At 32.2% G+C, this 27025-nt stretch overlaps 1 protein-coding gene across 1 annotated transcript; it reads right to left on the reverse strand.

The window, feature by feature from the left end:
- Positions 1 to 738: 738 nt before the first annotated feature.
- Positions 739 to 24302, reverse strand: LOC132724947 (serine protease inhibitor dipetalogastin-like). The gene is made up of 7 exons (XM_060709931.1): positions 24163 to 24302; positions 23659 to 23803; positions 23358 to 23500; positions 21574 to 21700; positions 2648 to 2739; positions 1668 to 1794; positions 739 to 890 (listed from the first exon to the last, which is right to left on the reverse strand). Exons 1-7 carry the CDS (start codon positions 24188 to 24190, stop codon positions 803 to 805), a joined length of 750 nt encoding a protein of 249 aa, XP_060565914.1. The 5' UTR covers positions 24191 to 24302; the 3' UTR covers positions 739 to 802.
- Positions 24303 to 27025: the final 2723 nt, after the last annotated feature.

Genomic DNA, 27025 nt, shown 5'->3' on the forward strand with positions numbered 1-27025 from the left:
GGTATGTTGGTATGTTTAAGCTTTATCTGCATCGTAAAGGTTTATTTCAAATAGTAGCGAGAAGGGTTTACATAGCGTGTTTCAAGACCATTCTATTTGAAAGACCCTGTTTCAACGAAAGTATTGGGAAACACATTTTTGTCCATTCTTAAGCTAGCCAGATCCAGTCACGGTCGAAATAATTGGCTTTGACGTGCCACATAGATCAAATTTGCATAAACTTTTAAAAAGGAAAAACTTTGTAATATGTTGTCTGGAACTGCAAGATTTAATACAGTGTGTATGTGATTCGTAGTGCTTTAGAGTGTCTTGATCGTGAATATTTGATCAAAATTCGTCTTACCTCTTGGATGACATTTAGATCTATTTATTGTTATACTAGAGAAAAACAATTTAAAAAAAGTGTCAAAACTGATATGACCTTAACTGAACTAGATCTAAAAATTTCAGGTGTGTATGAATCTTGCACGAACTTTAACCATTGGACGGGAATCGTTATACTCAAAATATATACATTTTGTGCATTCCTTCAATTTGAAGTGCTTTTAGTTATTGACCGTTTATATTCTAGATATAATGGTGTGTTTACAAGCATACTAAGAGTATTTGTCTATATCTAGAACCAAACCACCTTGGATTACACTATAATACTGTCGGTGGACAGTGATGGTCTTCCCCCAAATATCGGTATGCAAAAATCGTAATGATATCAGTGTTATGAAAATAAGAAATCGGCGATGAAAATATATTTTTTTTTAAAATCATGTATGGAAACTGCAAAAACAGAATGTACATGAAAATTCTATTTGCCAACAAAAGCATCAACGCAGACCTGTAAACTTCCCGACGTCAGGGCTAGGTTGTCACATTTTGCCATGTTGAAAAAGCATCTGGAATTACAAAGTGAAAATGCTTAAGAGATCGTGTAAAAGTAACTGCATCTTTTCATTGTTTGAAAGTACTCTGTACACCGGAACAGGAATATGTCTGAGAGAAATACAAAGTTCCATGTTCATACGGAATACTGTTAGGACCATCGTTGCTACGCCGTCCTACAATTGCCGTAGTTGACAAAGGGGACGAAATTGCAAGATACTGGTGGCTCTTACGGAATATCAAACCTGCATGGACAGGGTGGTTCACTTGGATAGACGGCGATCTTCTTAGCGAAATTAAGTCTCGTTCTCATGAAGATCAGTGTTGCGTCCCTTAACAAGGCACGAACTAATGCAAACTATTATTTGATTATTTGATATTTTTTGTGTTGTTAATATGAAGTGTACAACATTTAATGACATATTATATTATCAAACAACTACTTAGCAAAAGGTAATAATAATTATGGTGATGATGATGATGATAACAATAATAATAATAATAATAATAAAAATAATAATAATGATAATAATAATAAAAAAATAATAATAATGATAATAATAATAATAATAATGAAATAATAGTAATAATAATAATCCTAATAATAATAATAACAATCATCATCATCATTGTCATTATAATAATAATGATGATGATGATGATAATAATAATAATAGTAATTATAATGACAATAACGATGATAATAATAATAATAATCACAATAAGAAGAAGAAAAAGAAGAAGAAGAAAAATACAAGAGAAGAAATGATGAGACATTTTTTACGTCATACTTGTTGCGATAAAGTCGTCCGTTCGAACCGCATATTGGTGAAGAAGTATCATCCAGGCGACATGTGATGCTATCTTTCTGTGCGCAAAAAACCTGAAGAAATGGGTCTACCGTCGTGCTTGTGACTGCTGTGTGTTAAAACCAACAGAAATCACGTGTGTCAAATATAGCAGTAAAAGCAATATATGAGCCGTGTCACGACAAAACCAACATAGTGCGTTTGCGACCAGCATGGATCCAGACCAGCCTGCGCATCTGGTCTGGATCCATGCTGGTCGCAAACCCATTATGTTGGTTTTGTCGTGACACGGCTCATATATAAATATGCGCTGAAATTCTACCTACGTATGAAATATATGTTAGTAAAATAAAGACATTGTACGTACATGCATTTTCTGCAAGTGCATTTTCTGTTAGTGAACATTTTAATCACAATATCACTATGTAGACTAGATTGGCGTTAAAAATTAAAAGAAAATACATATAAATATGATGGTTATAAAATTACTAGATACTGACATGCAAAACCATTGTACCGTATTGTCTGACAAACATTTCTAATAGTGCAAAATATAACAGATTTTCCAGATTATATTCCTATGATATTTTGAATACTTTTTGTCAGAAATACAAAACCAAAACTTTCTTCCGAGTCAACTAAAGTTTTATCACAATTCTATATAATACATTTCTATATCTAGACTGACAGCAACTGAGAACCAATTCCAAAATGAGTAGCGCAAATGCAAAATTCTGCCTTAACATTTTTGTATTTCTACAATAAATAATATATAGCTTGTTAGCGACCACAACTAATGCAAACACAGATCAGCCTGCACATCTGGTACATTGTCATTAAATTTAATAACCTTTAAAAGATCCAGAGTTAATTTAGATATTTTGCGTGGTTTGGATTAAACAACAACTACATTATCAGCAAAACTAGTGTTTAATCCATCAAACAAAAGGGTTAAAAGTTACCAGTTGTCGGAGGTGTGGTGGCGAATGTGCAATTGCCCATCGCCTTCAAATCGAGTGTATCATCCTTGCATCTTGCCTGTGAGTAGTAACAACTGTAAATGTATATACACGTGTGTCATAACCAAAATGAAGAAAACAACCATTTTTGTGTCACTGCGTGCGTGCGTAATTACGTGCGCGAGCGTATGTGTTATATAGATTTTTACACAGTGTACTTAAAAAAATCTTTAAAAAAAAAAAAAAGAAAAAATCCTAATAACTAAACTTGCCAGAATTGTTTCAGGGTGAAGGGCTTCCAAAGTTGTTCCAATGCAGAAAAAGGGATAAGACGAAGAAATTAAAAAAAGCCATCCGCCTCTCTAGAACCACAAGACCTAGAACATAGATATTTTGCAAAAGGCGTTGTCTTGTATTAGCGTTTGCAGATCAGTTACGTCTATTTACGTTAACACCACTTTGTTGCCTGCAAGGGGCCCAGATCTCCACCCGTATTAGAACATGTTCGTCATATTTTTGCCCTCGACGTATGTCACAGCGTCTTTCCGGTTTCAAATAAAAATCATTTTCAAAGAGCACATCAACGAATAAACTTGTCAAATTCAGATTTACGTAAAAAATTATAGCAAAATATTATTATATCAAACCAATTGTATATAAGTTTTTAGAATTGTTACAAACAGAAAACAAAACTGCTCTTTATAAATTAGGGTTATACTGTAAAAACGCAATGTCTATAAGAAATTCTGTTATTTATATCACGGATTAGTGTAAAATTGTCTTGAAATATTGAACGTGCTATTTATTATATGCCTGTTAGTGTTTATGATTATCTCCCCTCAACACGAGGGCATGGATTTTACAGCTCGTGCAGAAATAGTGATTAAATGCAAATTTAAAACGATTTATAAATATTTTTTGGATATATAGATTTATAAAGGTAGTTTCTCTATGCCGGCGAAGAAAAATAAACAAAACAAAGATTCCAAACGGAAAGAGAAGAGAAAAGAAATTTCTCCATTGTTTGAAGATACAATTACACACGAATCGAGCAGTATAAAACACAGTAAAACTGGTTTAACAGGTGTATCATCACATGACAATATGAGTACAAGCAACAATAACGGTAACGGTACAAAACGACAAAGAAACCTACAATCGGATTATTTTGTGTTTGATACACCAACTATTTCGGGCATCAGTAATATGAATAATATGAGTTTTTCACAACCATTTCAAGGACAGAACGTTCAATCTCCACCGGGACAATTCCAGTTCCCGCAACAAAATCAACCACCGCAATGGGCATTGGACATTATTAGTGATATACAAGTTATTAAACAAAAAGTGGAAAAAATTGATAATACAGTTAATATAATAAATATGAAATTTGCTGACTTGGAAGTAAAAGTGAATGAAATAGACAACAGAGTTAATGACGTTGAGTCCACTGTTTCTATTCTCAGTAATGAATACGATATGCAAGCAAAGGATATAAAATTTAGCCAAGATAAGATTAACAACCTAGACCAGGCACGCAAATCGCTAGATAAAACTGTGAACATGATACAAGAACAACAAGCTGAAATACGGGCAAAAACATTAGATAATGAATTTCGTAGTATGCGAGAAAATCTTATCTTTTACGGAATACCTGAGACCCCCGAAACAACACAGCCAAAGCAACCAACTTCTACTTCCGGTTTGTCACAAGATGAACCGTCTGCACAAACAAAATCATCAGAAAATCAAACGTGTGAAGAACTAGTTAAAGGCTTCATCAGTACAAAATAAGATATTGATTCCGAACACATGTTATTTGATCGAGCGCACCGGCTTGGAAATCCCAAAACAGCGAAACTCCCAAGACCTATCATTGTTAAGTTCCATTATTTCAAAGAAAGAGAAATAGTTAGGGAAGCCTCGTTTCAGAAAAAGGAAAAGCTTAAAGAGATCAAATGTGGAGTATCAGCTCAGATTCCAAAAGAATGGAGGGAGGCTAGACAGAAATTGTCAACAGTTTATCAAGCAGAGAAATCAAAAGGAAATAAAGTGAAATTTGTCGGTGAAAATTTGTATGTTAACGGTGTAATCTATAAATCTTCCCATATTAGTGCATAGAGGAGTCGAGAGGAGCTAAGTATCTTAAGTTGGAACATTAATGGACTTTCAAGGAAAATTTCGGATTTAGACTTTTGAATAATATTCAGTCATATGATATCATCATATTATCAGAAACTTGGATCTCAAAAAACACATGTTACAATTTAGACATAAACGGATATAGTGCATTTCATCTATATGGAAACAAATCCCCAAATACTACAAAGGGACGCTATTCAGGTGGCATATCATTGTATTATAAATCAAATTTAAAGGACAAAATTTCTGTTGTCGAAAGTCACCAATGTGGTATTATTTGGACTAAAATATGTAAAACATTATTTCACTTTAATAATGATGTTTTTATTTGTAGTACATATATTCCTCCATATACATCAAATGTTATTAGGCATAATGATGTAAATATTTTTGATTAATAGAATCAGGTATTGAGAAATACAAATTATTAGGAAAAGTATTTATAAATGGAGATCTTAACTCTAGAACTGCAAACGAGCGCGATTTTATCATTTACGATATGTTTTTAGATTCAAATTATGACTTAGAAAGTAATGTAAATATACCAGAAAGAAAAAACAAAGATAAAGTTCTTGATATTCATGGAAAACGACTTATAAACCTTTGTAAATCTACAAATATCGTTATAGCAAACGGCAGGTAAAAACATGATAACGGTATTGGGGAATTTACTTTTATTAATAATACTGCAGCAACGGTAATAGATTATGTTCTAGCGAACTACAATGATTTCGAGCATATCTCAAATTTTGAAATTCAGTCACCGAATGAATTTTCTGATCACTGCGCTATACACTTTTGCTTAAATTGTAAATATTCATTCGAAGCACGTGACCAAATATCGACGCAAGGCGAACCAGTCATTTCATGGGATTATTCGCGCGCTGTAGGAGCACATTTGTCTCGGAACACATTTGTCTTACGTAAGACCGATGCGTTCGCATTTGTCCCACGTGAGACAAATGGGACCTCAAAATGTCTACCCCAAAACACTCATTTGTGTGACAAATGTGCTCCGATCAAGTTTTTTAAGGGACAAGAAAACACATTTGTCTCATGTTTTTTAAGGGACAAGAAAGCACATTTGTCTCATGTCATTTGTTATGAATTATTTGTCACATATTTTCACACGGTAGATTTTGTTTTAGAAACGAGGTTCGCCATTTTACTTCATCATAAATAGGTTTGCAAATGTTTTTATATAAAATCTTAAACCTAAAACCTACAGTGGAACTATATATTTTAATACCTCTAATTCAAGAAATTTGATTTGCTAAACCTGAAGCACGACATTCCGTGGTACAATGGTAAAAGCGCGATGGCACGATGGTACGATGATAAAAACGCGATGGTACGATGGAGAAAACACGATGATACGAACGTGAAACAACGATTGTATGATGGTGAAACAACAATGGTACGATGGTAAAACGTGATGGTACGATGGTGAAAACACGATGCTACGATGGTGAAAATACGTTAGTAAAATGATGAAACTGCGATGACATTATGATGAAAACGCGATATTATATTCACCATCATGTCAACGAACCATCGTATTTTCACCATCCTGTCATCGTTGTTTCATCATAGTGCCGTGTTGTTTTCATCATCGCACCATCGCGTTTTCAAAATTGTACCCTCGTGCATAGTGGATCAGAGAGACAAACGTTGTTGCTTATGTCCAAACGAAACACCTGTTTAAACGATACAATATCGTGACTCGTTTCGCATCTCGCTGGAATCTCGCGCCTCGCTTCGCATCTCGTACTTCGATGTGAGACAAGAATATCCTTCGATATATAGTATTCCCTTTATAATCTATATAAAACGGACGTTTTTCGAAGATCTACAAAACATAGCTAGACTCATTTTACAGAACAAATCATGACTTATGATAAAACTGATAAAAGTAGGAGTCATGCATCTCTTTAGAAAATGTCTAGCGTCACATTTGTTAACATAAAATCACTTACAAAATCTGCTATGACGTGGAAGAACCTCCAATATTAAAATTGAAATTAACTTTATCAAGTACAACCTTTGCTCGCATTTTTTTTACCAAAATGTCAAAAAGATATCAATGATGAAATTTAAACAGAAAATAACTTAAATTTAGATGTCAGTGGCCATGCTAAGTGAAAAAATGTGGTCCATTACGACAAGGCCAGATGGCTCCGCGCTGGTTCCTTTACCATAGTCAAACCTTTGAGAAGCACAGACACGAAGCGATGCGCGATATTTTACCGAGAGACACGACATAAAAAGCGAAAGTCCGACAAAAACATGAAGTGAGGCACGATATGCTACTTTGACATCTTGTGGTACGGGATACTTCGACTTTGCGAGATCTCGTGTTACAATATCGTGCATCGATTCGTGTCTCGTCGGAATTTCCCGTCTCGTCCGATTCTGCGAGGCCGATATTCCATAATTATTGCATTACCCGGATTATTTTAGGGACTCATACACGTTGTAAGAGCTTTTTCAATGGCGGATCTGTCGGAAAATGGCGATATTTTATCTGACGAAAACAAAATATGTATGGAATAGTTTTCTCATTTTCTTCCTGAGATCATGAAGTGGCCTCCGTGGCCGAGTGATTTCAAAAAACCACTTCCCCCTAACCGCTGTAGGTTCGACACTCCTATGGGGCGTCGAACTATTCATGCGAGGAAGCCCAAATGTATGGAAGCCTTGGAGGGTCACTTTTGAGTTTCGACATACGGATATTTTACTTTTGACTTTCGACTTTTGACTTTTGATTTGTGACTTACGTCTTATGACTTTTGGCTAACCCATTTTACACGTGTTCTAGAAGCTGAAAGCAGCAACTTTGGTTTCAGGTATGTTTTTAAACGTTTTAAATAATTTCATTCAGATTTGTCATGGAGGAAAGGATGTGTTAAGGAGGGAATTTAATATCATTTGATATAATCCCATAGTGGTAACATATCACAGACTTTAATTCCACAAGCGTGACTGTGTGTTTTGTACAATCTTCTATGTTCTAAATATGTTCATTATATTAGTGCTTATACATTTTTTGTCCTTACCACAAAATCTGTCCATGAGTAACAAACAAATAACTGTTTTACAAGTACACAGGAAATCTTAAAATGGCATGGTGCACAGTATTAAACATGTATCGCAATTCAGCATTTTATTTAGCTAACACGGAATTAGTAAAGAACGGCAAGTGCTATGTTCATACACACAAGTACAAAGTTAACTTAAAATTGTAATCGAGCACCATTTGCATTTAGCATCAATGTCTAATTTTGTTGTATATTTTAACAATTGAGAAAAGAACACTTAAGAATAAACGTATATATAGAACCAGTTAGAAAAAAATATCCTACTAGCATTTAAAATATTTTTTCGCACCTATCAATCTTTAAAAATCGGAGCAAAGAGATTTACCTATTTTATATAATATGAATGTATAAAGATTTAGATAAAAGATAAACTCTTATTTCAGACACAACTACTGGACAAAAGGTAACGAGGATGCAAACATTGATGTTGATCTGTGTCTTTGTCATCATACTGTTCTGCATTACCAAAGCTACCGTGCCAAGATACCTACCCTCAACATCTATAACAAACAAAACACTGCTGATAATAGAGTACTTTCTGGTACAGCATAGCATAACGACGTCATTTAGTACAGTGAATAGACTTTTTAAACGCTTAAATTTAAAACGGCGTAATGGAATATATACTCCGTTTGAGACTGTGTCTGATGTTATAAACAGAGAAATACAAACAAATGGACAACGCATAGAATACCGTACAATATGGCGTAGGTTAATGCTGAATTACCACGTGTACGTCAAGGGAGACGACGTCAAAGAAATAATGAGAGTGCTTGATCCGGATGGTATTGAGATGCGGAAAGCTCATCGCTTATGCCGACGCGTATTCTACGCCATGACATATGGACGGTTAAGACAAACTTAAACCATAAGGATTTTATATCCATGGTGCTGTGAATGGGTATAGTAGAAAAATAACATGGTTAGAGGTTTTGGACTCAAATAACGACCCACACCTTATTGCAAGATTCTTTTAGACACCTTTAATGGACATTATCAAGTCCCCCTCACCCGATTACTAGGTTGTGATGTCGGTACGAAAAACTGCATTGCTTTACTATTGTAGCATTACTTCAGACACGATTCTACAGATCCGATAGTTGGTACTCGAAGCCTTGTTGCTGGAAAAAGCAAATCTAACCAACGCATTGAGAAGTGGTGGTGTACATTACGAGAAAAACTGAAATCCATTGGTGGATAATTTTTTTTAAAGACTTACGCGATACATGTGTATTTAATGATCTGGATCCGATACAATGTGAGAACTTAAAATTTTGCTTCATGGACCTCATACAAACTGAGTTAGACCGGATTGCACATGAAATAATGCAACAAAAAAGTTCTTCTGTTTCTTGTGGTAAACCTGACACAGTGTTTTTGTACCAGGTCTGTATGAAACTCACGACTTCGGCAATGCAGTCAACTTGAGAGACGTATATATTTGCAAAGAACATGTTTTCACGCCCAAGAAGACAATGTGAGGAATTCATAGAATTAGCACCTCCTCTGAAGCCAGATCTACAGATGCCATTGGACGCTGATTCAGCACTACAACTGTGTAGCGAGTTGAAAGATTTAATTTTGAGAATAGATATAATATAAATACGCTTTGAAACGACTAATACTGATTTTTTTCCGTGTTATTGATATATACTAGGTTACTATAGGTTAAGTTTCAAAAAATGATGTTTTAAAATCATAAAAACGATAGTCTACGATTTCACTTCATTATATGGTTATTTTAAGACATTGGTTTGTAAATATTGAGCAAATTAAATATATTTGTAAATTATCATTTAAGTTATAACTACTCTAATTTGCACTATAAGGCATTGTAAAATTGACGACATTGTTTAGTGGTATACCTAAAGGACACCTGTATGCAAAATTTAAGCAAAATTTATCGTACGAATTTGGAGTTGTAGGCATTATTACGACTCAGAACATATATATTTAAAAGGCTTTTTAAAAGAAAAACATGTATTGAAAGTCAAAAAAAATATCCGTGTAATCTCATTTAAAACATGTTTTGCAAGTGTTGTTTGTTTAGATGCAAATAATAACATTCTAGTAATAAACTATGCATGTTAAATGCATGACTATTCTCGACACGATAGAAATATGCATTGAAATGTTTCTCTACCCCACCTATTTGAACATTTTTTTATCATATCATTCTAAATTTAAAAAACCACTAAAATTACATTTAGTCAAAGGGCTTGTATCAAAGTTTTCTAAAATCTTTCTAGAAGTATATTGATTCATTCTGTGAAATATGGACGGCTTTTACCGGCTAGTTTGTAATATATAAAGCATTGAAAATGTTGTAATTGTAATTTTCTCTTAGATTTTTTTTAGCATTAATTAGGCAATGAATATCTGTAAAAAATTATAATAATAGAAAACGTGCATATTTTCCATCTTAATATAGCTAGAAAAATCTAAACACATTTATTGTACAAGTTAATTGTCCTTTTAAAGATTTCCAACTCAGCAGCCTGTAAATATTAAATTGTAAAGTTTTTACATCACAATATATGTATGTGCAATTTTGTACTTATTTACGTAAAATACATGCAGTATTTCTTTTTGTTTTTGGCATACGTATTACGAGATTAACTGCACTATATGAATCGACTTCTGGTTATATCTCTTCTATCAAGCCCTTGTTACAAAACGACTGCCCGACTAGGAATAGAACCTCGGTATCCCGCGTGACTGGCGGAATTTTCCCCCTTATCCCATATGTCCAGGGGGGAAAAAGGGATATGCACCCAAATACCGGGATTAAAACCCCGGAACCCCTTACGGGGCAACTCTGTCCCGCCCGGATTGCATACTTACGAATAGTTCGTACCCATAAAAATCTTTTTCGGAAATTTCAAGTTAAAGATTTTAAAATGTTTTAAATTCATTCGCAAAAAAATAGCAAACTTATAGGGTGTTTTTGGTTTTTTAAAAGGGAAATATATATGTTTGTTTTTTCTTGTTTGATCTTTGAAAATAAATTTGTGACTTATTTTCGTTTTATTTTGTTTTTGCCTTATGATTTTTCCTTAAAATTTTCCTTTTTTTATTTTTAACTTTTTATTTAATTTTTGTCTTTTGGCTTTTACTCTTTCCCCTTTTTTATAAACATTATTTTTATTGTTTTAGTTTAAATGCAAAAAAAGCTAATTTGTGATACAATCATCAAACGCAAGGGAGCACATCAACCGAGAGTGGTGTTGAAGTCATAAGATGTTTAAAATTAGAATTATTGCATTCATATGTTTTTATCTTAGTTGATCATTTTTACGTGAAGAATCAACATCAATTGTTAATGTGAAATCATATGTATAGAAGTTTTAATTCGGGACATTCATTTATAAGTGCCGTCTGCAGCATGAAGTATTAAAGTAAATAAACTATTCTTGATAAATAACGAATTTTTTTATTCAGATAAAGCAGTCCTTAGCTATTTTCTAGATGTGTAGCTTTATTACAAACTTTTATTAACATTTTACATCTTGAAATAGATTATTTAATTCCTTGTTTCCTAATGCTACGTAAGACACAGCTAAGATCGGAACCAATGTCAAAAATAATCCGGCATTTCCATATATGGTTCCGTATTTGTCACTAACATAATACGGAATTTTCTATTCGTTGGAAGGAATTTATAGGTATAAAATAAAATTTAGAAAATGGTTTTGACACAAATATGACTTGAAACTCTCGTGATTTCTACTTCAAACTTGTACTTATTTACATTATCATATTAAATCTGGTCCTGAATGATAAAAAGACATTTTCCTCATTTGCTGACAATTTATTATTGTGTTATTGTAACTTTGTTATAACCAAAATAAACTTGCAATTTCCCACCGGAAAAAACAGTATTTAAATGTTACAGAGAATTTAATTTATCTATGTAGAGATAGTGTTCCACTAAAATTGTAAGTAAGAGGTTGAAATGAGCAAAGTAGAAATAGAATAGCAATCACTATAGAATCAGCATATGTAAACAGTGTGGAACCAGCCAACTCCCTCAACAGACTACCTAAATATGCATCTACCGAGAGACCACACTACCAAAGGTTTTTACCTCACGGTCTTGACCGTGACAGGTTGGCAGAGCTATCAATAATTGTTTGGAATAGATGCGTTTAAACAGATAACAACAAACATTTTTTATTCTACAACCGTGCTTTATTTTGTTTAACAAAATTGTTGTCTTATAAGAAAACAAATGTATTAGTTAGGCAAAACAAACTGAATTTGAGCTTCATTATATTTAACTTAAAAACAGAGATAAGAACTACAGAGGTAAGCATTTCTTTTCTAAAATAGCACACATGCCTTACTTTAAAGCTAACACTAAGGAACAGCTAAAATTAAACACTGCCATCAACAAAAACATCAAGTATTTACGTCACAGAAGACATATATACATGCAATATTTCTACAAAACAACACATTGTTGATACGTTACTGATGAAAAACTAAGAAAATCATGAGTGATCTAACGCAGCTTTTGAAAACTTAAGATAAATTAGGTAAACTAGCAACGCTAGAGTGACTGTATTATTATTGAAGTCAAGATTTTTAAAATCATTGTCCAAGCCTTATTTCTTCATTTCTAACTGTTCAAAAGAGAGAAAAAACAAACACAGTCTCTAGCTAAAAAATTCCTAGTTAACTTTAAGAAACTGTATACATTGTATAATGTATATATTAAATAACGTCCACAAGTTCGTTTTTCTTTTCGAAGAATAACCGACTTTATATGTAATGGAAATATCATAGTCTTTCGTAATGAGCATACCTTCAACCCACAGCATGTCGAAAAAAAAGGAATGTTTAACTTAGAAGAACGATTAAATGTTATAATCAAAAGTTTTGTTAAGAACACAATGCACTCTGTCTCGCCAGTAAATTCAAGTTGATGCCTCCAACAGTTTTTGAGATAATTATGAGTTTAACAAAATCTAAGTATAAAAAAGGAGAAAAAAATCAACAACAAAGGGGACTTTCTAAAATGTAGCTATGATAGCAAGAAGTATGTTTCTTTCTGCCTCGCCAAGCTATATGAACATGCAAAGTTTGATTCGATACCTTTCTTTTAAGTTTTAAAATTTACAATGGGCAAAAACTGGAAATTATGAAAGCCAGAATTATGAATTCATGATTTTGCACACTTTTCTCTGTCTCACCATGACCTGTATATCGATACAAGATTTGTACCATATTGGAGGTATGGACAGTATAAAATAAACGTGGCGGACGTTACATTGCGTGTTTCCAATAAAGTGTCCACAAAAAAGTTTGGGGGGGTTAAAAAATTGAAAAATTTTTCGAGCGCTTTAAAAAAGGGGTGAAATTTGGTTTAAAGCTCGTATTCCAAAAAATGTCCCGATAAATTTTCCCTAGACAATTTAAAGAAAAAAAAATTTAAATAGTGTTTTTGGCATTTTGCAAATTTCTAAACCCGTACTACCCTTTTCCCCTCGGAAAGAACGTGTTTTGGCCCTGAAACCCCTTTGTCTTTTAAACTGGCCCCCGAAAAATTGGGCCAAAAATGTACTGCTGATGCCTTTTTGAACTTCCCTTTTTAGTTTTAAAACCCAAATTTGACCCGAAAGTCCTTAATTTCCCACTGTAAATTTAATAGAAATTTTAAAATGAAAAAAAATTTAAAAATATGTGTTATCTTTTAATTGAAAAGAAATACATATTTTATACAAAAATTTAAAAACAAAAAAACCCCTTAAAAAATAAATGTATACAAAAGTTTATATACAAATAACACGTGCTTTGTACTTGGTATGTGACCTAAGTTATTGATACTGAACAAGTGAATAAAGTTTCAATATTATAGCATTACTGGTTTATGGGAACATATTAATTTTCATAAACCATCTGACAAAACATTTTAGCTTTAAAAATGGACATAAGTATGTCAAATTGTGCGCCACTCATACGAAACTTGGTCATTGATCTTAGATGTCAACACTTAATATGTGTTCCAAGTTTCAAAGGATCGCTAAAATAGTGTTAGAGAAACCAGTTTTCATGAAAATTCTAAACCATGAATTCAAAATCGAAAAAGAGGCAGACTTTGATAACAATGCAATTCAGAGATTTCTAACTTAGAGCGTGTTCTAAACAAGTGTGTGAAGTTTCAAAGCTGTATGATTTATTGTTTTTAAATACCATGTTTCATGAAACTTCTTAACCTATAATTTGGTCTATATTCAATATTAGATGGACGAAGAATAAACTACGGGTGAAAACCGATTGTAACTGCAGCAAATAACAATGCGAGACTGGTTTGGATTTAAAACTGGAACCCATATAAAAAATAAAGCGTTTGATTCATACGCTGTATGTCAATTTGAGATTATATATCCCTGTTCCGGAAATCAAAATAAAAAATGGATACCCAATGCAATGCAATGCAATGCAAGGAAAGTATTTTCTTTTGTTAATCAATTTAAAAGGCTTATATAAGAATAACATTCTGTTCTTGCATATGAGCCCACATATTTTGTTTTTTTTAAATAAGTCTCCAGGAAACTTAGGTAAATGAACTTACCTCGTCTGAATCGTTGTCATATTCTGCCATATTTTCCTTGGAAATTATAATTATAATGGCAAGCATGTGGGAAATAACAAAATCCATAAGTCAAAAATCAAAAGTCATAAATCAAAAGTCATAAATCAAAAGTCATAAGAAAATAGTAAAATAAATCGATAAATCGAAACTCAAAAGTGACCCTCCAAGGCTTCCATACAAATGCGTGCGGAATATGTACTTATCCGCGTGCAAACGCAATAACTATCCCTTTAGAAAGTAATAGCTATCGCTTTGCACGTAATAGTATTAGTATTGCTCTGCCACATAATAACTATCGCTTGCGCACGAAATAAATAAGAAAATACAATGTCCCGTTTATGCAACCGTAGATTGCTTAGACTTTTTTTTAATCATTTATAAAGCTTAAAATTAAAGCATCCACAATCAATAACGATAAGAACGGATAGTCTGTATATGTGTTTGGGCTCTGGATACTGCACTGGTAGAAATTTTCATTGTGACATACAGAACAGGGATATTCTTTAAGTTAATATGTGACTCCTATGCAGAGGCAGGAGTGTTTGATTGACCGGAAGTGACCTAAAAACGGTATTATAAATACCGAAAACACAGGACAATTGCAGATAGCCGGTATACGGACGGGCATAATTATTACCTTTTTAGAATTTTATGAAAGACTGTGAGACAAATGTGCTTTGAGTGTCCTTTCTATTGCTGGTCGAACACATCTGTCTCATTTCCAATTTGTCGCAAATATGAATGATTGCGAGCACATCGGTCACACATCGTGAGACAAATGTGTTCCGAGACAAATGTGCTCCTACAGCGCGCAAATGAGTTCTATGACAATATGTTGAGTCATTCAACCGAATTAAATCGTATTACTTTAAATTTAAGCGACAATATTGAATCAGTTGAAGAGTCACTACAATTATTTACTTCACTTTTATGGGACAATGCGTTTAGTATATTTGGTAAATATAAGTTACCTAAAAACAAACGGAAAGTTAATTCAAATAAAAATAAATGGTTTAATACCGAATGTCTTCAAGCGCGAAGAGAATTTAATAAATCAAGAAATAAATATTTACGAAACAGGAACTCTGAAAATAAATTAGAGTTTTTAGATAAAAAACGATTATATATACAAATAAAACGTAAACAAAAAATAAAAAATAAACGTTTAGAGGGCAATCGTATTGCAGAGCTCGCTAAAAGTAATCCAAAATCTTTTTGGAGAAACATTAATTTGCAATATAAAAAGATGTCATCTGATCCCGTAAATGTACAGTTTCAAGATTTATTTGAACATTTCAACAAACTATATGGTGAACGACCCGAATCGAATGAAAAATAATTTTAATGAAAATGAAAGTCAGGAAAACTATATCCAAGATGAAGATTTGGATATTGAATTCACAGAATCGGAAGTAAGAAACGCAGTTTTTGCCCAGAATAATTCTAAAAGTCCAGGAATGGAAATCTTATAGCAGAAATATTTAAAACATCATTCGAACTTATTTCACCTTTTTTATTAAAACTTTACAATAGAATATTCCAACACGGATATTTTCCAGAAAACTGGACTGAAGGGCTAATTATACCCATATTTAAAGGCGGAAGTCAAGAAGTCAAAAATTTTAGGGGCATCACACTTAATAACATTTTGTCGAAAATTTACTCAAAACTCTTAGTAAGTAGGTTAACTAAATGGGCCAAAAAGCATGAAAAATTAATAGACAATCAATACGGGTTTCAACAGAATAAATCCACTATCGATTGTATTTTTGTACTCTATTCACTTATTGCAAAAACTATATCAAATAAAGAAAAATTGTTCGTTGCTTTTCTCGACTGGGAAAAGATGTTTGATAGAATTGACCGTGTACTACTATGGCAAAAACTTTTGAATGCTAATGTAAGTTCTAAATTTATTGTTGCCTTAAGGTCTATGTATACCTCTGTTAAATCTTCCGTTCGTTATAATAATGTCAAGTCAACTCCAATAAATTCATACGCTGGAGTTAAACAGGGAGACCCGTCAAGCAGTTTATTGTGTCTATTTTTCCTTAATGATATTTTGGAAAGTACACGGAATAATTTAGACGGAATAATTAATCTTGGTGATATGCAAATATTTCTATTATTGTTCGCAAATGACGCTGCGATTTTTTTCTAAAAACCCTTACTCATTACAATCATTATCATACGATATAGGATTATACTGTAATAATTACAGTTAATAAAACAAAAATAATGATTTCACACAAATTATGATTTTTACTTATATAACACAAAAATCGAAGTTGTCAAATCCTTTAAATATCTAGGCGTACATCTATTCAAGAACGGACAATGGAAAGTATAGCACAACACGCGTCTTTCGCTCTTCATAATTTGTTTATTATCTTTAATCAAGTAGATTTACCCGTTTCACAGCAAATAAAATTGTTTGATCAACTCTAAATTACGCGGCGGAGGTATGGGGATCACAAATCGCACCCGCTGTCGAAGTTATTCATTGTAAATTTTGTAGAAAAATTGTAGGAACTAAATTATCCACAAACCGAGGAGCGTTATATGACGAGCTTTGTCGAACACTTATGTATAATCAACGGAAAATAATTATGATTAAATATTAGATTAAGTTATTATCGCTTCAAGAAAGTACTATCCTTTTTAAAACATATTCTATGTCAGGAATTGGTGCTGACAATGGAAATCTTATAATGGTAAAAATTGGGCTTACACTATTAAACAAATATTAGATGAATCTGGATTATTATTTGTATGGGAAAACCAATATAACATACAGGTAGATTTTAAAGCGATCAAATTCAGAATTCTTAGTTTGTATTACGAAAAATGGTATACCTAGATAAATAATTCACCACGTCTTGATACATACAGTTTATTTAAACATACTTTTGATTTAGAAAAATACTTAAAGCTTTATCTAGATTCAGAACATCGTCTCATAATTTAGCTATAGAATATGGAAGATATCATAATATTCCAAGAAATGAATGTTTTTTTGAAAATTGCCAATTTAATCAAATAGAGACTGAATATCATTTTTTTCTTATTTGCCCGAAGTTCTCTGATTTGAGAAAAAGGTATCTTAAACGGTTTAACTTCATATGGCAGACTAAGCAAAAGTTTATCAATTTAATGTCTGAATCATCGTTAACTATTAATGGTTTAAGCAAATTTATATATCATGCTAACACTTTAAGAAATTAATCCTATCAAAATTTCAAATGTGATCTGTATTTCATTCATATGATTGTAAGGCTCTTCTGAAAAAAATCCATGTACTTGTGTTGTTTGTGTTTATATATTTTGTACTTGCTATAAACATGTATAAATTTGTTTAATGCAATAAAGTTTTGAAGTTGAAGTTGAATATGGTTGCTTTGGTCAACAGACTGTGTTAGTTTGTATATATGTATGTTAATAGTTTGATGTTGTAAATAATATGTTATTTATTATAAGCCTAATAGTGTTTATATGGATGTTTATGGTCAAACGAACAGTTCTTATTTAATAGATGATGAGTTATATTTAGTTATGAAAATAAATTATAATTAAGCCAAACATTGTTGAAAAGATAGCAAACTTTATATGGATGTTTCTGGACAACCGTACAGTTCTAATTAAATAGATTATTAGTTATATTTAGTTATGAAGATATCTTATAGTTAGCCAAAACATTGTTGCATATAGTGCAATGAGCGTTTTATAACTCGAAATATACAATATGGACAAGATCACATTAATTAACTCCCGTGCGAAATCTAACATATTATATAAAGTTACCTATCGGTGTAACAGGGACACAATCTGTCAGTCTTTATTATATATCATTAAAAGAGTTGTTTCCCTTGGACCAGTCAGTAGTTATGATTTCCCGCCAGTTTGATCATGTGACTATTGTGTTCAGTTTTTTTGATGAAGAGACATGTACATTGTTCTCATGGTTTTAAATTTTTGTGATTTATGGAATATCAGTATTATTTATAAGGTATGTAAAGTTTAAACTGCTTTTGATGATTTTTCAAAGCATTAAGTATTGTTTATCTTAATGTTGTTTTTATTTGAATTATGATAGTGAATTTAATAAGTAATGTAAATGGTTGCTGTGTCTTATTTTTGGACTCTAAAGACTGGTTTAATATTGCAGTATCATATCTTTCTATTTTCAACTAATGAATAAATAAATAATCTCACATTCTATTCATTATTCACTTTAATGTGCAGAATAGTAACAGCACACTGGAGAGAGAGGAGTGTATATTGTATTTGTGTTGATGTAAACACTTAGTTCCATAAACTGGTAAGTGTGATATATTGTTGTAAATGAATTTATAAGTGTTTTATGATATTGTATGATAAAATGTTTGATGTTAATTAAAAGCCACTGGAATGATTATGATTGATTGATTTATGCAATTGATTATGATGATTGATTAATTTATGCAATTGATTATGATTGATTGATTTATGCAATTCAAGAATGTGAAATGTAATATATATTTAGAATGTGTTAATTATGTATGGTTAACTAGAAGATTGCTTGTAATTGTATTTGTCTAACATGTCTAAGATACATGCTGTGCCAACAGAAAATAAAAGAGATACAGAACCTTCCAAAGCCTTGACTTTTATTCACTCTTTCAAACTGTTAAATTTCAAAGGAGTTACAGTATATTAACGTATGTATAGACAACTTTATTGCTAGTTACACAATCGGTACGATACTACTATAGTTATTATATATGTTTGTAAAAATGGAAATATTACTCCTGTGCACAGTTAAGAATTGTATTAAATATATTATTTTGTCTTATGACCCAAGTTAGTCGTAAGGTTTTTTCTTAAATTACAACTTTGCAATCGAAATATCTTTTGGAATAGCCAATTGTTAACCTTCCCTTTCGTTTCGTTTAAGATTAACTGTAGTTTTGGAGTACTATTCCCTTTCAATATAGTATAGTGTGATACTATAGTTGATAATTCACTTGTATCTGGATAAACATGTTTTAAATCGAAATATTACGCTATACTATAGTCTGATTTTATTGACCTGTCAATTATAAATACATTATAGCACACATTTAAATATTCAATCCCACTTCGGTTTTGCCCGTTTATTTTACGAGAATTAATATGGAGTATATATAACTTACGTTTGGAAAACTGCCACTAGCTTAATGAAGGGTTCTCGTAACATCCACAATAGCAAAGTCGGTTAAGTGAGTACCTAATGCATGAGAGGTCCGAGGTTCGATCCCTCTCTTTTTAAATTTATTCTTTCTTTATTTTTAAGTATATTTTAATGAAAATGGTCAAGCCTTTGCCTACACGGATATGAAACAACTTTGTCTACACGGATATGAAACAACTAAGAAACACTGAATTGTCACATTTTATATTGTATTTTACGGCACTGAATTTTAATCCGAATGAATATTCAGTATCAATTCTTAAACAATGTTATATCACAAGTATAGTATTTACAAAAAAGTGCAAAACATATCAAAAACGGAACAACCATAACTTAAAAAATATTGAAAATAGTTATGAATAAGAAAAAAAAAAAAAACTGGAAATACTCAGTCAGATAAAATATACCCGTGGTTTATCCTATTGCTCTATAACGGTCAGTGTAACTTATTCATAGAAACTAGATGAATTTAATCACATCTTACTGCGTACCTCACACGGAATTTACCGAACATTTATCGAATATTAATATATATTCTGTGCATTGACCGTATAATCAGTATGGAATTGACAGGTTAATAAAATCAAACAATACTGATACAGAAGTGTAACCTTACCATAGATGTTATACGTTATATACAATAACTCGTATTATACAATATGGACACGACTACATTAATTAGCTCCCTTGCGAAATATAATATAGTATATATAGTTGTTTATTACGTATGTATAGATAACTTTATTGCAAGTGACACAATAATGTATGTGAAATTCACGCTATCTTTGTCAACGTGTTCGTAACTCAATATTAAACTATGTAATATATGTTAAACTGATTATGTCAAATCCTATACTGAAGGAAACAAAATAGATTAAACTGTTCACCTTCAAGAAATTTGCAGACTATCCATTGATTTTGTGATTGTATATATGTATGTATAAATGAATTTATTATGTAATTGACTTTGTACTTTGAATACGTCAAAATAAACTTTCTGTTCTGTTCTGTTCTGTCTGGCGACCCGCGAAGTGAAAAAGTGACATGGCACATACAGCCACCATAGCTATGTGCCATTTTTTAAAGTTGTGTATTTAACGGGAGGAAAATAATTGTGTTTGATTTAGAGGAATATCATTTGGATTTGTTAGTCATACACCTTTTTAAAAGAAAGAAAACTTATTTGAGGATTGAAACTGACAAAATATAAGTGTTGACAGATGTGAAAACATTCAAAAATGCACATAGAAAAATGGAAAACTCTGGCTCAGGAACGCTGGGTAGTTTACTTATTCTACGAGCAGATGGCTGCCATTGCTTTCCAATTTTTCATAAAGCATACGACAGTAGTTATTGCTCGTAGGATACTTTAATATGCCCACATGTCATCAAGAGCAGTTTTGATTGTGGAAGGAATGTATTTTTCAGACTGTAAAAATTGAAACAAACAAATTTAGAGACGAAATGTGGTGATTGGAATTTGAATGAATAGAAGTAAGTTTTCTTCTTTTTTATTACTTTTGACATTTAAGTTATTTATCAATTTCAGCTTTGCTTTTTCTTTAAACAGCCTGACATTGCCAGAATTGTCAGCAAAATAAAATTGAGGTACCGCATGGGTAAAATCTTAAAAGTAGTTTCGTCATTGAAAAGTGTGAAATTATATTTTGATAATTTTTATTGTGAAATTATCAAATATAATTTTCTCGGATAAATCAGTAATCCACTGAAAAACATAAAATAAAATCTAGGACTTAAGAAGCAAATGCATAAAGTTCTATATGAGGTCACGAAGTAAATGCTTATCTCGTATCTTCATTTGGACCAATGAAATAGTGGCTAACAAGTGTCTCAACGTTTAGACTAATAAAAAAATACTTACTAGTTTCTGTACGTCACATTGTCAGTTCCACAAGTTGTTTCATCCCTTCCTCCTTCATGATTGTATGCCATACAGTCAAGGGACAGCAAGTTTTGACATAGTTGGGAAGCCGAAACAATGTTTACACCTGTGAGGATCAAGCAAATCAACATATAGGGGCATTGGTTTTGCTACACAATGACATAATACACGCCATGAAAAAACGAAAACAGAAACACTCGTTTCTAGCATGATGTCTTTACCATACTTTTATACTCTTACAAAAATGAAAAAAACCTGACAAATATTTATGCGAATTCATCTCTTAGGTATCTAGTCATTCACCACTCAGATGTGGGACATCCATAAAACCATTTAATTCAATGTAACTTAACCAAAACGGTCTTTAAGAATGCTTGTAGCATAGTTTGAAGACCTTTTGCTGAAAATGTGTCCGAGTTGAAACGTATACATATACATGCACCGTATTAGTTACCCGCACTCCAGAGCATACCCATTTATTGGCTCATTTCTGCTAGGGTTTACTGATTGTGACGGCAGAGAAAGAGAAAGCGACATAAAGGTCATATTTAGATGCTCGTTCATTGGTTACTTTTCTCTGGGGTTTCATATTGTGACAACAGGGAACGTGTTTTTATGTTTGACTATGATACAAAAGAGACAGAACATCAAAACACCCGACAATCTGATAGCCTCGTGTTTCGATGCTCTTTCTATTAATAAACATATTTACATTTTCGTAACACGTTGTCAATATTTTGACTTGCAATAACGAGTCAGTAGGATATATGGCGGCATCTCACATCATTTTTTTCCGCAACAATCAAAACAGGTATGGCAAATCGTTAGTGAAAATGTTCCTTAGGAGTTATTTACAAGTCTTTTTCAACGTCGACAAAGAATTAACGTTCGTCTAAGCGCTAACGTCAATAAATAAATACATAAATAGCAATACAAATTGAAAATAAAAATGAAAAAAAAACAAAAACAAAAAAACAACAACAACAACAACAACAAATAAACAACAACAAAAAATACAACAAACAAACATAAAACACGCAATAACAAAATATTGCAATAAATACATTTTTGTAAATCCTTAATCAAATGCCTATAATCTTACAAGACATGTCTTTTCCTATTTGCAAGGAGCATGACGAGAATGGATGGCATATTTCGTTCAACAAACTTGGCAAAATGGCTCACGAGTCATGCAAATGTATAACACCCGCAGGTAAGTGGGTTTGTATGTTATTTCAATTTTTTTTAACAAGCCCATTCATTAAGGCAATACTAAGAGCACATTCGATTTTAGGTTTTAGCGTCCTAGCTTCTGATTTGATGAAGTTATTGAAGATAACTACTTCACGTCCTGCTCTTTGCACATATCTTATTATTTGCAAATAGAATGTGTTAATAATGGTGTTGTTTTCTTTTTTCTTTTTTTTGCAAAGCAAACTTTAACCGAAAAAAAAGCAACATTATGCCATTCTAAGACAACATAATGTTATATATATACATGTATATACGTATCTCTAAGGTTTGAATAATCAGCAAGGAATAATTATGCCTAGTCTATCATCATTTGAGTTCAAATAAAGAGAACAATCGGTGTTATTGTGACGATTCTTGGAAATTATAATTATGATCATAGATATTCGCCACCAACGCGTTGTTCTCAAAGGAAAGAAAACGGTATGGCTCTGGCGTAAAATCATTGAACGATCCGGTCATTAATGATCATTGACTTCTAGCCGGTAAATGAGAAAACCTCTTTAACATACGAGTACTGTCTCTTTTCTTCAAATCCTTAAAAAGAAAAGAAAAGTTGCCAGTTGTGGTCGGATGAGTGGTGGTGATGACACAGTCCCCTAAGTGTTTCATCTGTATTCTCTTATTATTGCATCTCGATTGGGAGAAGAAACACCTGTGAAAAATACAATAAAAGAATATAAAGTGTAGCAAAAGCAAATCTTTGTGATAAAACTTTACCAACAAAACTCAGTATACCGGTAAAATAAAATGTAGGTGACCAATTTTTTTGGTGCAAATTCCACTTTTAGATAGAATATATTACATGCTTACATGTTCCTGTATGTAACACCATCAGTTCCGCAAACCGTCTCATCTTTTTCTCCAGGTATGTAAGAAACAGTACAATCTTCTGTCATGATCTCTTGACACAGATGTGCAGGATCAGGATCCGATATAGCGTTAACAATGCATAAAACTTAGAAACAGACATATAATCAGAACATTATTAACCAGATAAAATCGAAATATTAGAAACTAAAATTTACATTAACCATTTAAAAGTACTTATTTTCAGATATCACTAAAAATAATCGGTGCAAAAATATACGCTAAGACAACATATTATCCGTAGTTACGGTCAGGAAATAACTGGTTTGCAGGTCACAATTAGTAAATGTTGCTAACATTCTTAAAAAGTGAAACTCACAAAGAAAACAAGTTGGTATTGTAACATATTTGATAGAGTATATTAAATCAGAAATATATTGGTGTAAAATGATAAATAAAGAAATATAAAACCTGTTAGATATTTACATATATTGATTACATACTCACCAATGGTAAATAACAGAAACTTGATCATTGTATCCACTAAGCTATTTCCTATTGTTATTCAGATTGTTTAATTTTCATTCCAGTCACGTGACGTTGCATTTCATAATCTTGTAGTAAGTCAAAAACGCGTGCCATTAAAGATAAGCGGATAAAAGTCGAAGAGCAAATATCTACTCGTTTTCGAAATGATGAAATAATGTGTATGTGAGATTATTTTTTCCTCGTCAAAATTTATATTACAAATTTGGCATCAATGCGCTAAAAGAGAATGTCATTTTTCGCCTACAAACAAGAACGATAGTTAGTTAGTTAAATATGTAAACATAATCCTTATTAATCTCTATATCAATAGTAAGTAGCATATATACAAAGTTACATGAAACAAATTATTGTTAATACGTTGCAAATTTAGTCCTCGTATGATTGCTTTGTTTGTTCTCTTACCGAAGTTTACAGGAAAACGGAGGGATAAGTCTAAAATCTTACCGATAGACAAAAGACAGTGCAATACAGTAGAAGAAACAATTACAATAAAGTTTCCTTTTAAAAGGAAAGGCTTGCTCAGTTGTGTCATCGTCCCTTCCCGTTTTTTTGTTTGTTTCAATTTATTCTCACAATTATTTTTGAATTAGGGTATTTGTATATCATAAAGGGTTTATAGGAGCACCTGTGCCCATTTGTTTGAGCACCAGTGTTATGCGTGCAAATATGGACCAAATAGGAACCAGAAGTCCACTGATTATAACTGAACGGGAACATGCTGACTATAACAGTAGCAACTTTTTTTTGTAAAAACGAATATTTTTTGTCAAAAACGATTCGAAATCTGTTCTCTACTGTATAAAACTAATAAAGAAAATAATCAATCGTAAAATACTATCATTGGCTCTCACGTGGAGTACTGAAGGGAAACTGCACACTTCATTTCCACTTTTTTCGCAGAGAGAGTCATTCGTTTTGGCAGTTGCTAATTTCATTTCTATTTAATAAGCATGTATCAACTATGTTACACCTAAAATATATAGGAGATCAGCACGTGATAAGGTTAATGATATGCATGGGCTATTTTTAGATTACCTCACCAAGACGTTTAAACTATGTCAGTAGATCTAAATATAACTTGATCATGCACTAATATTCTGCGTGTTTCGGTCACGATCTTTTGGTAAGCAGGACCGCCCTTTGGAGACGGAATCATTCTCTATTGTATAACACTAATAAAGACAAAAACCAATTATAAAAGAAACTAACTTTTGCGTCTTGAAAAAGAATTTAAACGGAGTCAAGTAAAAATATAAACCCTATTTATATAAACAAACGGGGATATTATAATTAATCTGAAGAGTGACGGAAAGGGCCGAAATGTTGCGATTGGCATGATTGCAGCTGGTTTCCCGTTCAATCATGCACTAAAAAATGTAAGCAGGAAACCACCTAACCGGAACAACTTTTCCAAAACAAATGGGCTTGCAGCCGTGGCTGCAAGCCAAAAATGGAGTAGTTATGAAATTACGATACGTTAGAAGGTTTAATTTACAAAACGTAGCGTAAAATGAGCCTATGGTAAATACGACAATTTATTACATCTGCGCAAAATTTACACTTCAAATATATATTTTTATCTGATTTCGAAATGTATTTTTGCCCAGAAACACGCATGTATGTTGTTTTACAGTTTTCTTTCCTTCTTACTGAAAGTTCGTTGTTCAGCTGACAGAATGCAAATTTATCCATCGTTTGTTTCGCATGCCACTATAATAATACTTAACGATATTAAAATTAAAACTGTAGAGAAAAGTTTATAGATATTCTTTTTTCATTGTCTGAAAGCGCTTATTAATATTCAAAGTTTTTTTCCGACAAAATCGTACGAAATTTGTATTTGGTGGAATGTATATAATAATCTAGTGATAGGTTTTGATCGCTGACGTTGAAACACAACGATAAATTAAATATGTGTTATACCTTCTGTTAATCAGTTAAGAAAGTCCTAAAACGACAAAAGTTAAAATGTTGCAGGCTCGGTTTGATTGAGCTCGTTCATGGACGGTATTGGAAGGTGTAAGTTACCATCCACGCCCCTAGCTCCGGCTTAAGCAGAATTCAATATCATAAAGATTTTTTATTAGTCTAACTTTATATTCTGGTTGTTGCAATTACTGTTGTACATTCGCGATACTTAAACGAATGGTTCAAATATTTTATTTCCGTTTGTATAAATTACACACAAAAATCATTCTAGTGGTTGTGCATGGTACACATTTAATAGAATTAACATTGAAATTGTAGTAAAACGGTATTTATATGATTACAAGCTTAGATATTTACTGTCATCAAAGTATCTAAAACAAGAGAACACCCAGGAAACATTGATTTTGTCTGTATTGATTTTATACTTAAATTTGGAAACGTTTATAAATAATTCAGAGCTAACAGTTAAAACGGGAAGATTTTTGCTTGTGACATTATACACGCAAGCTCATAAAATACTAAAAAACCTTTCCTGAAAACTATTACAATCACCATACGGTGGTTTTCCATTCCATTGTTACAAGCAAAAAGTAAATGTCAATGTAACAGCTTCCACAAAGGTTCAATTACAATATAAATAAAGTTCACTTGAGAAACAAAATAAACCAGATTGCATTAGGATCTTATTCTAATATGGGAACCTTACTTTATATAAAATGAATAACAAATATGGGCATACATTCATTCTTTGTACAAAAACTGTATGGGATTATTGATTCTAAAAACATACATTTTCTCTAAAACTAATTCGTAATTCGCACAGCACCACTTTTCCAGTCAATTGTCATTTTTTGTTGTATAATAAAATAAAAATAAAATTGAAAGTGTTTCG

Source organism: Ruditapes philippinarum, unplaced genomic scaffold (assembly GCF_026571515.1).
Source record: "Ruditapes philippinarum isolate M1 unplaced genomic scaffold, ASM2657151v2 ctg117_1_1_1_1, whole genome shotgun sequence".
NCBI lineage: Eukaryota > Metazoa > Mollusca > Bivalvia > Venerida > Veneridae > Ruditapes > Ruditapes philippinarum.